The sequence below is a fragment of the Gallus gallus genome, chromosome 9 (assembly GCF_016699485.2).
Source record: "Gallus gallus isolate bGalGal1 chromosome 9, bGalGal1.mat.broiler.GRCg7b, whole genome shotgun sequence".
Lineage (NCBI taxonomy): Eukaryota > Metazoa > Chordata > Aves > Galliformes > Phasianidae > Gallus > Gallus gallus.
In genome coordinates, this window is record NC_052540.1 from 15,122,207 (window position 1) to 15,136,418 (window position 14,212).

The 14,212-nt window shown below is 42.5% G+C and overlaps 1 protein-coding gene across 6 annotated transcripts in view; it reads left to right on the top strand.

The window, feature by feature from the left end:
- DIS3L2 (DIS3 like 3'-5' exoribonuclease 2) overlaps nucleotides 1-14,212 on the top strand; it is a 163,924-nt gene that overhangs the window by 24,075 nt on the left and 125,637 nt on the right. For all 6 annotated transcript variants that reach the window (XM_046898826.1, XM_015291462.4, XM_025153427.3 and 3 more), the window contains one exon: nucleotides 2,663-2,764. In XM_046898826.1, coding sequence (XP_046754782.1) covers nucleotides 2,663-2,764 — 102 coding nt within the window. The remainder of the gene's footprint in view (nucleotides 1-2,662; nucleotides 2,765-14,212) is intronic.

Here is a 14,212-nt window from a genome sequence, read left to right on the forward strand (position 1 = left end):
CACAGATGGCACAGCTAAAGCTTTTTATCTGGATCTGACTTGGCCAAAACGTTACTGTCAGTGAGAGAGTTTCATATTGAAATGTTTCGTTGCTGTAGGGGAGAGGCAGTGAAACACTGACACTCTTGTCCCTGCTCCTGACAGCAGTGATGTGTTGGAGCTTGGATTGAAAGCCTTGAAATGTGTGCAGTGTCAGCTCACTTTATTCATTGTGGATGATGTTTCACAGCCCTGTGTTGCAGGAGGCTGACATGGTTGAAGCTCAGGGGTGCATGAAGTGGCTTCTTGTTGTTAATTAGAGGAGAAAGTACGGAGTAGCTCTCTGGTACCTCAGTAAAGTAACACTGAGTTTGTAAGGGAGAAAGGAACTGTGATCCTTTCTTCTTGGAAATTACAAAATACAAGGTTATGTGTAAAATCCAGATGCTGACATGAGTTTCATTACATGTGAAGCTCTACCTCTGATCATCCCCAGTACCCTGTGCAATATATTGCTTGCTGCTCTGCAAAGGAGGGTTAGCTGAGGTTATCTCATTTACCTTTCTATTTTGCTTCCCCTTGTGGGGCTGAATCCTAGAACCAGCCTTGTCCTTAGTAACAGGCAGAATTAGCACCTGGGTGAAGATGGCTCTGGTGTGAGCACTGTTCTTGCTCTGACAGATGCTTTAGGAACTTCTCTTTCATATAACCGTATATGCCACTGAGAGTAGCAGGAGGGTTTTCAGCCTTAGTGTTCTGCAGGGCTTCCTATCATTACCAGATGCTGCAAGAGCTACAGCTGTGAAGAATCACCTCCATCTCCCCTGCTGCTGGCTAGGGCACCATCCCCTCTGCTTGCAGCTCTCGCTTGGCTCCAGCTTCATGGACATTCAAATGCAACAGCTGTTCACCTTTTAACACCAGAAGTCCCAGCGTGTTTCTTGCTTTGAATGTTCTGTCTGTCTGTCTCTTTGTTGCAAGGCCCAGAGCCTTTCACTTAAAAACCTTGGGGAGAAGGCAGGCAGGAAAAAAGTGCAGAATAAACAAATTGTCCTGAATGCCAGCCTGTGTCTCACAGCACAGAGCAGCTGCATGTGCAGACATTAAAAAAAGAAAGGCATTTTCCTTAATAAATGACTCTGAAGTGGTGGATTTAGGTGAGGAGCTCGGGCAGAAGGCAGAGGGTGGGGAGGAATGAGGAAAAAGACCATGTGTAAAAAATCTGGCTTTTTGAAAAGAACAGCTTCCAATTTGAATTATGTTGGTCCAAGAGGCTCTGCAATTTTTCTGCATCTTGTCATGGGAGGCAGCTTTCACACAGCTGTTGAGCTGCTGCTGCTTTTCTTTCTAAGAGTAATTTGGTCTCTTGGAGGACGGCCTTAGTTTCACATCACAGCAGGGTTCCGTCGTTTCACTGTTTTGGTATCTAAGCAGAGTAAGATATTTATGTGATATTACGGCCTCGTGTTTTCAGGTTATAAAAAGTTTTTCTTGGAGGCTGGTTGTGCTGGTAGTTCTGATTGGATTTACTCGAGCATTTGAGATTCGGAAGCGCGTATCTGAGAAGGCATTAACGTTGTGAGTGAGATTTTAATTCTGCGAGGCAGCTTTTCCATTGAAAGACAGTGAGGTTTTAATCTAGAGAAACTCATCCTCTTTTTTTTTTGTGTACTTAAAAATGATGAGGAGATGGCTCTGTGTTGGAAAACTCCGTTCACTGCTCATGTTGAAACGAAATGCTCACATTGCTTGACGTGTTCGTGGTACTGTAAACAGATTCACGGAATTCTTCATATACCAAATTGTGGGGGGGATAGAAATGAAAGCAGCACGAGTGCTATAGCTAATCAGACAAAAATAAGGGCAGCATTGGCAATCCCTTAAAAACTGAAACATCTGTGTTGGCATCTTCAGAAAACTTTGTCTTTATTCACCCCATTAAGAAAATCTTCTGCTCCAAATCTAGATTAGCAGAATGCCAAACGTGTCTGGGGTGCATAATCATAGTGTCTACAATTAGTAGAAGCTCTTGTGCAAGGATGTTAACAATGAGTATTGAGAAAAGATGTCCTAACACGTCTGCTTCAGATGATCCTCATGACTACAGATGCCAACTGCAAGCACCTTTTCAGTTGTGCCAAGTGTGGGATATGCTGTGTTCCTTCCTTCAAAGGAACTGCATCCCCAGCCTCTGTCCAGGCCACCTCCCTGCTCCCTCTGGCCCTGCTTTCCCACCTCCTGCAGGACAGCAGCAGGCAGCTCTGTGCAGGGCACTTGGCAGAGACTGCCTTGTGAACACGATCCGAACAATAGCTTTTACGGTGCTTCAACTGGGAACTTAATATATGGAGAACTGTGGCTGCAGAGAGCTCTCTACCCATTCCCAAGAGTAATTGTAGAGGAACTGAGCAGAGTTGCAGACAATATATTTGGAGAGCTTGACTCTGCCTTGGATAAATACTGTGCAACTACTGTGCTGGCACATGCATACGGAGAGCTTATTTGCTGAAAGATGTTGCATATTGAAGGGCATGTGGGGAATCCATTTCACTCCTGTGCTCGACTGCAGGATGTTTGTCTCACTCGGGTGTGTCTTGTTGATGACAGCGTTTTAAACCTCATAACAACCGTAACTTAATACCCTTTGGTCCAACGTTGGTTTTTTTTTTCCCTCTTTCTCTAGGATGGGACTCGCGATATCTTTATTGATGGAGTGGTTGCTCGCAACAGAGCCCTGAATGGTGACATCGTGGTGGTGAGACTGCTTCCCAGGGAGCAATGGAAGGTCAGTTCAGTGTTTGTGATGTGACAGAAAGATCTTATTGCTTTTTTTTTTCCCACTAAAGTTGGGGCCTAAACAGAGAACAGAGAATTTCCTACCAATCAGATTAGTTAAAGTGCAGTTTGCACTGCTATGGGTTAAACTATTTATCTATTACACTGCCTGGAAGGAGCAATACCTGAAATGTTGAAACATCACTCTTTGCATGGAATGACCTTTGTCACCGCCGTGTGAAGTCTGACGACGAGGCTGATTCAAAGGGCAGTTGTTAGAGGTTACTTTTGATATCTGGTCTTCATGCGGTGGCACTGGACGGCTCTGATTGGGTATTTGCAATTGCTGTTGTTATTTCACAAGTGCTATTCACAAAGCTTTCGTAATGATGAACCCTTTCTGCTTTGTGGGTCCTCAGTCCATGGAAGGCTCATCCTGACACAGCTCTAGATTTTGTAGTAATACCCATCCTCACATGATTGAAGAATGTGGAAAGTAACCAGAGCAGTGCAAATGTGAGATAATCTGTTTTTCATTGTAATGTCCACGAAGCCCTCCCTGTATTATTTTTTCTCTTTCACTACTCAAAATCCTTTCAAACATCAGAACGATTTTATTTTGTTTGTAGGTTTATCTTTAAGGCTTTTATGCAAGAAAAGTTCTTTCTCTTCTAGAGATGTAAACTGTGGGGAATGTCAAGGTACAGTCAGCACTTGTAACTGGGGTCTGTACGTGTGAGTATGACAGCACTGCCACAGTTTGCTTCCCAGACTCATAGTTTTCAAATTCTTCTTAAGAATATGAAGACTATTGTATATTGTTTGGACAAAAGTAATGAGGGTGATTCCAGCAGGGTGGGAACTGTTCTGAACTGTTTTGGCCTGGTTCTTTTTTACTGATTCTAGCTACCTCCTCTGTCTGAGATTATGTGGTTTTAGACATGCAAATGCAAGGTTTTCAGTCTGGTCATTTATGGAACTTCTTATCTTGGCTGTTGAATAACAATTGGAGTGATGGTTTGAAACGCAGTAGAACGTGTCTCTTCCTTTTAAATCTACGTGAAATGAGTAAATGAGCTATGTGTATATTGGCACATGTTGCTGCAAAACTGCCTTATGCAACAGATCATCATAAGTGGGAACTAAAACATTATACATATATCCATATACAGTAAAGGCATCTGCTGCAGTCCATGTAGCCTCTGAGAACCAATATTGAAGGTTGAAGCAAAAGCTCTTTGATAGCTATTCAAGAGTCCAAATCAGAGTTCAGGAAAGCTGTGTTGACTGCTGTAAGTTTGGATTGCTAAATCCCTCTGGGTAAATTGTACTTAGTATTAGGCTATTTCATACAGTTGGAAAAATGGAATAGTTGGGTGCTTAGATCCATTGCCAGGATCTGCCAGCACAAGGGCTTTTTTGTAGGCCTGGTGCAGGTTGCCTGGGCTGGAAGCTTTGTAGTTTCACAGTTTTATCACTGGCTCTAAACAAAGATAATGCCTGTCTCACTTATCCTCGTACCTTCGTATGTTCTACCCTAAGTGGTCTTTTGTGAATAAGTGAGCAGTTTTATAAGAGGAAGAGTTCCGAGTATTTTCTCTATTCTGGGCAAATGCTGAAATAAATAAAACTGCTGAAGAAATGGTGTCTGACTGCAAGGAGGCAATTCAGAAGGCGTCAGTGTTTTGTAGTACGATTATGATCCTTCTGTGGTGAATTTAACCTTGCCAAGTGAATTAGCTGGAACATGCCAGTCGTGTTTTTCAGCCACACAGGTGCTGCCCTATGTAGTGTTATTTTTTGTTTCTTGCCATCAGCAACTTAATCAGCGATGACATCCCTTTTCCCCTATTCCCTGAATCTCTTGCTATGTGCTCGTGTTTGTATTAGTTCTTTGGGAAAGGTGCCATAAAGTTGCACTGAAAGATACTGAATTCTGCCAAGTAATTCCTACTGATTAATGATAAACTGTCGCAAGCTATTTTAGGTTTTTCCATTTGTTTAGTCTCATGCTGCTGCAAAGCTGCCACATAGGTATCTTGAGGATTTTCTCCTTCCCATTGGGCCTTCGGAGCAAGCTGAACAGCTTCAATTATTTCCTTGAAAAATGTAAATCAGACGGGTGGTATAACTGATGCTCTCGGAGGAGACTTTACAGGCTCTGTATGTATTGGTTTGTTAGGATGGAGATGTGCGTGCTGATCGTTCTTATGGTTCACCATTCTCAACCCATTAGGCTGCGTTCTGCTGAGAGCCGAGCTGCTTTCTTTGCTGGCGAGCCTGTATCCTGCAGAAGGTAAGGCTGCTGATGGGGCTGTGCCTTCAGCACGTCGAGCACCCTGCTTATCCTCTGGCTGCTGCCCAAAGACCTGTCTGGAGACAGGTTTCTCCAGGGGTGCACTGTGTTCTGCTGTGCCTGTGGTATTGGTGCCTTATCCACAGGTTCCGTTGTCACAGTGAAACATACAGGAATGTCTGAATATTCTGGACGCTTTATGTAATACCTTCTTTGAGAGGCAAAGCAGTATTTTCTTCCTCCAGCCATCCACTCCCTGGCTCAGTGGTGGGAAATTTATCAGGCTTGAGTTTCTCAGCATCGTGTCCTTCCCAGCGTGTGCACTGAGAGGTTGGATGAGTGCTATGGTCCTCCCTGGGCTTTTTCTGCCTGGTCTGAAGACGCCTTTCCCTCACACATCCTCTGGGAGAGCTGCTTGCTGGTCGGGGATGGTCAGTTTGTCAGTTTGTATTTCTGTGCTTGCTATTGGCTCGGATCAAGAGCCAACTGATTCGATGGGGCACTGAAGGAGGGACGTTGTGTCCTGGGCTTTGTGTTATCTTGCACTCCAGCAGAAGGTAGCCGCTGTCTCCCTGCCAGGGCAGAGCGGCTGGCGTTGCAGTGACCACATTTGGAGGCTGTATTTCAGAAGTTCCTCTCTTGTCCTCTTGTGTTACATCTTGGGAATAGTGAGGTACTATGGTAACTTTCAAATATTTAGCTGTTGCAAAGTAAGGTATTTGACTTAGACTGTTTTTCCAGGTACTTAACCTACTCTTAGCGAATGAAGTCAGAGTATCATCGCAGTCAGTTTGACTGTCCCCCTCCTCGTTTGGGCTGTAGGGCTTCCCTGAGTCTGCACCTCGATTTTGTGGAAGACCATTGTGATAAAAGATAGCCAGTGATGGAGGCCTTACCTCAGACCTTGTCAATTATTCTGATAAGGAAGAAAAACAACGCTTTTATTTCTTGACTGATTTTCACTACTTTAAGTTCCAGCCATGGGTTTTTATTATGTTTTATGGACTCGTGCTTACATCAATTTCAGGAGCTTCAATTATACAGTGACATAATTACTGGAAGGCAAAAAAAAAAATGATGATGCGATGATTACAGCAATATTTCTCAAGCTTGTCAAGGAGGGAAGCAGTGTGTCACTATAAAGGATAAACCCAACCCATCTTTCCTCGCAGCCTCTTTTTGCTCTTTTACCTCCTGTTTAATTGCCAGATAGAATTTGTTCAATTTCAGATAGCTGTTTTGGTTTTTTCTTGCAAGATGTAATTTCTTTGGTAGAAAGAAATCGCATAATAAGTCACTTGATATCACTTGGGGCTTGGATTCCTGGCCCAGTCTCTGGTGCTTTTAGAATAGTGGTTTATAACGTGGAATGTTTTTCATGACAACCGTCTCACGCTTTGCATGCTATGGCTGAAACTTTAGAGTCCTGCTCTGAAAACAGTACTCGCAAGGAGTTTATGCTGCGTATTTGACTTGTGCTGCTCAAGGTTATCTGAGAAGAGCTTTGGGGTTCAACCCCTTATCTACAGGAGTGAGCTCTGGTTCTGCATCTTCTTGCAGCAATGGTATATTCAAATGATAATGTATGCTATATATGTATATAGTAATAATGTGTATTAAATGATAGCGTAATAATAAGAGATTAACCTACTAATTTCTTCACCTGCTGTGTTTGGTCTGGTCAGGAGGTCTCCATGGCCAAAGCTGTGGTTTACATCTGGTGTGTGCTGCTGGATGATAGGTCCAGCATTTTGGTCACAAACTGCCCAAAATGTTAGCAGTAGTCATTAAAATGAGGGCACGTTCTGTTCAACAGGGGTGTCAGACACAGTACTACGCAGCAGCAGATCTTAGTACTGCCTCTTTCAGAGCTGTAAATCATATATATATTTAAACACCTCCTGTACAGAAGATGTAAGCTGCAATTCACTTTTCCCAGCTGTGACTGTTGCTGGCATAACTACAAAAAAAAAAAAAACAACACAGAGTAGGAACAATTTGATTCAAACACATCACGAATACCATCATGTATAGTCTGAACAGAGCTACATATCCTGGCAAGCCACTGCTCCCACTGTTGGTGTGGACCCCTGAACCATTGGCTGGCCAGAGGGGATGCAAGTTTTGAGTTTGCCCCAGTGAATAATGATTCATTTCCACCAAATTCTTCCGAGAGTCAGTTTCTTCTCAAAATCTCCCAGCTAATGTAAGGATAACAGTAACGCAGGAGGAGATAGGGTTCTTACAGGGTTATCACAGCAATACTGTTTGAGTCTGACAATCAAGAATGTTGTTTGGAAACATTACATTCATAATAATAATTATTTAAAAAAAAAAGTTCTGGAGAAGCCATTATTGAAATAGTGTTTTGGCATGTTAAAAGCGTTCAAGTGGAATTCGTGATATCCAGGAGTAAAGGGGGAAGCCTGGGAAGCCAGCTAGGAATGTGTCCAGAAAAGCAGAGCTGTAGCAGATGTGAGAGTTTGATGGATGCTGTAGGGAGGAAGGGCAGCTGGTGTTTTGTTTTGCTATATAGGCCTTGTAGAGAGGGCTGTGAGCTACACACGGGTGTGTGCACCCCGTCCCCATCTCAGAACATCCCCAGACACAAATAGGTAGGAGCTGGAGAAGCCTCACTACGTGCATACTTTCTGACAGTGCCATTCTTTGGGTGACCACATGTTGTTCCACAATTCGGGGCCTGGTGGGCCTTCACTGTTTGGGCTGGCATGGGATAGTGACTGTAGGTTGATAGCAAAAATACCCTGAGAAGGTAAGAAAAGATGCTCAGTGAGAGATACGTGGCATGAAATTTCTTCTTCTGGATGTTGCTTTCATGACTTCTTAATCAAATACCACTTGAATTAATCAATGTTTTCATGCAGTAAATTTTAATAGAAAGACCTGGCATGCTTTTTATGAAAAGTAATGAAATAACAAGAATGTTTTTGAAGAGTGTAGTGTCCTTCTAATCCTTCCTCCTTCTGTGCTGGATGAGAGTGATATTAGAAGGCAGAACATTTAGGTAGGGAGAAAGGCAAGTGTCTTATTATTGACTGCATCCTCCCTTAACGGCACAGAATTACATCATGGTTTGGCTGCCCAGATACGAGGTGTTACCTTTAGTTAAACCATCAAGCACTCAATAACAGTCCATCTCACATGCAGTTGGTTGTTGAATCCCCACTGGAATACCAGCAGAGAAGCCCCTGGTGATGGGGTGACTTCAAGCTGAATGGCACCACTAAATTCACTGTGTTCCTGGAGGAGCTGTGTCTTGAATGGGAGTGCTTGTGAGAGCCTCTGCTCCTACTTCAGAATAGGACTTCAGCCAACATTTAACACCTGATCTCTTTTACTGCTCATTTTTCTCCTCAGTCACATGAATATAACCTAGTATAGCAAATTGTTTCCTTTAACAACTAACTTTTCATCAGATGATTGTTTGAAACGCTGTTCTTCCAAGTCTTCTGTAAACACGCACACATCACTGTAGATTATTCTTAATCCAATCTCTTATATAACCACTATCATGTTGGACTTTTCTTAGTCCTTACTTCCTGTGGAATTCGTATTTCTCAGAACTGTTTGTTTTTTGCCAGTTTGGAGACACATTTGATGATATCGCAGGAGTGTTTGGAGCCCACACCTTCTGAAGGAGGGTCAGATACCTGTTGCTGTGTGGTGTTGGACTGGGGAATGTCACGCGTGTTAAACTCACACAACTTTTTAATAAAATGCTCCTTGAAAGGCCATCTGGATTTTCAATAGTCTGGGCTTCTTCCAGATCCGTACAATTAGATGTGAGTTTAAATGAACTGTACTGATGATAAAGGTCCTCTCCGGCCCAAGCTTTGTACGATGAATATTATACTGCAAGGAAAGGGCCAAATGAGTTAGATTAATTTTTAGGGAGATTGCACTCTTGATTTAATTTGAGATCTGGAGAAATGAGGAGCTAACCTGACACCAAAAAGCTGTTGATCGTGAACATCCCCTGATGTTTTGGATAGCATCCTTGGTTCTGAAGAGAAGTGCTGCATATCTGTGGCATGTTTGTTCTTGCTATCAGCTGGCAGTGATTGGCTGCAGTATTTGCATGTGGTCAAAGCTGCTAAGCTGGCTCATTAAAGTCTTTCTCTTATTTCCTTAACTCATGTTTAGTTTTCTTAAAACCATAAATCAGAGGGACGGGGAATCTATTAGAGGTCATTTATGTAAACAAAGGATTGCAGCAGCTGGTAGTGAGGGGGTGAGAGGGTTTTCTGGTACAGGTTCTTTGGGGCAAGATGTGGAACCTCATTAATAAACAGCTGGTTCTTAAAGATAAGGAAGATATTTATCGTTAGTGATGAAATGCCTTAAATTTGTGGGCAGAAGGTAATTTGTAACTCAGAAAAGTTGTTGCCAGCCTAGTGGGTAGGTTTAGAATCAGCCTGTTGCTAGCTGACAAGTGCTGGGATGGCTGAGCCTTCTCCCCAACACGGATCTCGTTTGTGTCTAGACAGGACAAAGCCCTGCCAGGCTGGGGCCTCCCATTGCCCCTGTCCTGTTTGCTATTGGGGGGCTGGGGTCCCTTCTGCTCAACCTTTGAAGCAAATGTTAGGCAAATCACAAGAACTGGGAACGAATTTTTTCTAGATGCAGTCATACAATGGAAGGTGCCTGTTGTGCTGTGTATGCATCAGCAGCAGTTTTCTTAATGCTGCCAATATAAGAAGTCTTACTTCAGCTGCTGCCTGACATTATCCTTAACCTGATTAACATACAAATCAATGCTCTGGAATCTCTATCTGTGGCAGTATCTCTTTCTGAAACATCTTGAAGATTTGCAAGTGACTCTTTTAAATTGAAGCTTCTTGTTTGAGAGCTGTCAGTCATAACACTGAAAGGTAAATTAAAATTCTTCCTGATTATCTTTTCCAACAAATTCCTCACTGCTTCAGTAGCTGTGCACTTGACATCATTTTTCAACATGTGCTTGCTGATAAGACAACTGGTGTTTGCAGGTTTGAAGGTCCCAGATTCTATCTGTACTATCCAGTTTTTGTCCCAGTCTCAACTACATGGAAAATCTTTTAAAAAGTTTTTTTAATGACTCTAGGAAATAAGTGCAGGGCAGGCTGCTCATCTACTACTGAGTATGCTGAAAATGGCATTGCTGATTATTTTCATCGTTGTTTCTATTGGCTTATTTTTGTTTTCTACAAGTCAGACAATAACTGGTTCATAAAAATAGGTCTACATCTTTTGTGATTTTGTAACTTATTTATTTTAAACTTTCCAGTATGCTCAATGTTCATCTATATTCAGCTGTATTATTTTCAGGGGATGGAGTATTTCTTTCTTTTTACCGTTGTCTAAATTATTTTAAAACAGCAAGCAGTGCCAAAATACATATTTCTTAATTGTTGAGCAGCTGTGGAAGTGTGAAAAGGAAGAGCTGGCACAGTGTAACTAGCACTTGTGTATTTTGGTTGTGAAAAGTGACTGGTGAAGAATTCTCCAGGCATCATTCTGTGTTCTGTCTGAAAAACATCCTCTTCTGGGTTTCTGCATGAAGGCGTATATCCTGTATGGTGCTTGTTGGTGCTTGGAAATCCCAACTGCTTTTGCTAATTACCTTGCAGTTAGGACATGCTCCTGGTTTTGTTCTCCTTGGTTTTTTTGCTTGTTTCTGGAACGAGCGTTGACCGCTGTTGTTTGTACTCTATGTTTAGATTGGATATCAGGACAGACTTCCTTATAGAAAGAGTTGCTAAGCACTGGAATAGGCTCCCCAGGGAGGTGGTTGAGTCACCATCCCTGAATGTGTTTAAAAACCATCTAGATGTGGTACCTCAGGACAATGATTTAGTGGTGGCTTGTTAGAGTAGTATGGTTATGTTGAGGTTGGACTTCGTGATCTTGATGATGAAGGTCTTTTCTGGATGTGGTGCTCAGGGATGTGATTTAGCAGAGGGTTGTTAGAATTAGGGTAGTATGGTTAGGTTGAGGTTGGTCTTGGTAATCTTGAAGGTCTTTTCCAACCTGAGCAGTTCTATGATTTTATGTGAAAATCTCCTAGCTTTCTCATGGGAGGGATATATATATGTGGTCTGTGGTCTGTGCTAAGCCATGTAGGGATACCCAAGTTTAACGGAGAGCCATTAGTTCAGTCTGGTTTAGTTCAGAAGCTGTGCTTCATGCACAGAGCCATGTTTTGATAGCATTGGTGTTACGTTATCTACTCTCAGAACTGCTTATTCTTTTTACTTTTCTGCACAGTCACTGAGTTATGGGTGTAATGTGTTTATCAGCTTAGATTCGTGTCTTGGAAACTTCTTTACCTCTTTATGTAATAGTTTATCACTAATGCATGGTAACGTTTCCTGGCAGGATATGCATTGTTAAAGTTCATTAGTAGAGGGGGAAAAAAATCACAGGAACGGATGGCTACCCTCTTGTAAGGTTCAAAAGTTTGTCAGGCAAAGGAAAAACGTTCTTCATGGCACCTGACATCATTTTAGTCCCACCGTGCTACTTTCCCATGGGTGACTCCTATCAGTGACTATGATATAACGGAGCCCAGCAACTAGGTGTGGTGGCAGCTGTAACTGTCAGATGGAGGAAAGGCTGGGAGGGGAAAGCTGGCCTTGTCAGGGCAGTGTCTCCATCTGTACAGTAATTTCCTATGAGCTGAATGAGACCTTGGGCAGTCTTTTTGCTACTGTTTACAAAACCGTGAGCATGTATCAAAACTCATTTTTTTTCCTCCCCAGTTGTCTTTTGATCACTGAAGGAGTCTGCGTTGTCTGGTAGTCGGTTTTAGCTGTCTGCTCTTCTGTTCCAGCAAAGCCACTTAAGTGAGTTCACGAGTGAGTGGCACATCACTGTAGCGGCCAAGTTTATTGACATGGGAATGGACCTGGGGCCTGAGAGTTGGCTTTGAGAGGTAGGCTGCTGCGATCGTAAATAAACTGTTATCCTGTGCTTCACAGCTCCAGTTTCCAAGCATTAATTTCTCTTGAGTGCTTTGTGAAAGCAGAAAAAACAATAATCTGCAGTTAAACTAATCTCTTCTAACAGCGTATAATGTGTTCTGAGGATCAGCGCTTGAGCAAAGGGCGTTGTCCAAAATGACAGACAACAAAATACACATAACTGTGCAGTGCTGTTAGGAAATGGAGCTCCCAACCTTATCACCCTCTGATTAAACACTGTGGTTTTACCCGCCAGGGATCCATTACTTTAGAAAGCTGTAAGCATATGTCAAATACTTTTCATTCGGAAATTTCACATCCTGTTCCTTTTGTCTTCGTAGACTTGCCTCAACACCTCTGCTGCTCAGCAGTCTGGGATTGCTCCAGCCTACCACACCTCAGGGATTAAATGTCATGTGTTGTACCTTACCTCAGTTTTAACTTCGTATACAATCATTAAGGTTGGAAAAGACCACTAAGATCACCAAGTCCAGCCACCAACTCACTCATCCTCACCATCCCCACTAACTGTGACCCTCAATGCCACATCTCCATAGTTCTTGAAGACCTCCAGTGGTGGTGACTCTACTTCCCTGGACTGCCAGTTCCAACATAACTTTTTCAGAATAAATTTCTCCTAATATCTAACAGAAGTAGCTGTATGCATGGGTAATCTGTGTCACTTGAGTGACCAGCATGAGAACAACCCTTTGGCTCCGCTAAGCAGCTCTGTGCCTGTTTGTCTGTCAAATGTGGTGTGAAGGAGGTATAGACAATGATTCCTAAGTCCTGTCTACCAAGAAAGCTTGGGAAATGTTCTTAGGTTAGATTGCATCAGTCATTTTTAGGGTCAAGCTAAGGCATTGAAATGGATTGCCTAGAGAGGTGTTGGAGTCACCATCTGTGGAGGTGTTAAGGAAATGTAGAGATGTGGCACGTGGTTGGTGGGGATGGGCTGGGTTGGACTTGATGCTCTTAGTGATCTTTTCCTACCTTAATGATTCTGTGATTCTAGCTGCATTCATGGCTGGACGTTTCATATATAGTATAGGACTATGATATTAAAAGCATCAACATGGAGCTTTAAATTTGCCACATGTGTTATTTATTACTTGCTGCCACCTTTTTAAATTTTTCAGACCTTTTTCAGGGTTGGTCAAAATGGCATTAGGCACCCTGCCTGCTCTGCAATGAAAAATGATGTAGGATTATCATCAACTCCATTGTTTCCTGGGAGATGGCCAGGGTAACTTTATTTATTTCTTTAGCCACATACACATGAACTTTTCTTTGTGATAAAGAGATAAAAGCCCTCTTCCCTGAACAGCATTAATTACTGTGATACATAGCTGTGAAGAAGCTATGCCCCAAACCAGTGAGATTTTCCCACCTCACGCTTCCCAGTATTCTCGCTGTGCAGAAGTAAATGCAGAACAGCTGAATGAGTTTAAAATGAGAAAGTTCAGTTCGTGTCTCTTTGGTAAAAGGTAATGAATACGAGCAAGAATTTTTTGGAAGAAAATCACTGAGGAATGTTTAGATCATGCCCTAATGCATTATGCATGAAAGTATATGTACGCTTCTGTAAGCGTTGTAGTTACAGTTGGGCTTAGTCAACCTTTCTGTGTTACAAGCTTAGAAAATTGAATGCAACTCTACTGTAAAACTTGGTCTGGGCAGAAAACTGACTGTAGGGGTTTGTTTAGAAGCCAATGCTGTGTGGACAAAATTTGGTGAGTCTGTTTAGTGATTTTTTCCAAATTATGCACACTGAAGTGGTTTCATATCACTTTGAACCCATGGAAGGACTTAACTAAATAATTTTCTTCTAGAATGCAGTTTTGTAACTTAGGACTTCAGGATAAAAACTTGTCGCGTATTCCAAGGGTAGCAAACAAGAGGATGTGTTTAAACTTCTGCAGTTTCTTTGGAAACGCTTATGCTCACTGGAAGTGAATGCTTCTAGAACCCAGTCAATCATACGCGTGCATGTGACTATTCCAGTGTGATCGATGGGGAAACCTCATCTTAAGCAGCTGTTGGCATGATCCACAGGAATGAGCCGCTCCCTCTGGGGGTCAAGAGTACAGTAGAACCTGTGTGGCAATTTCTGACTGTGTGAGAGGAACAAGAGCGGTGTAAATTCCCAAGAAATGCAGAGGTCCTTGAACTGTAGCCTACAAAGTTTCTAGCTAATATG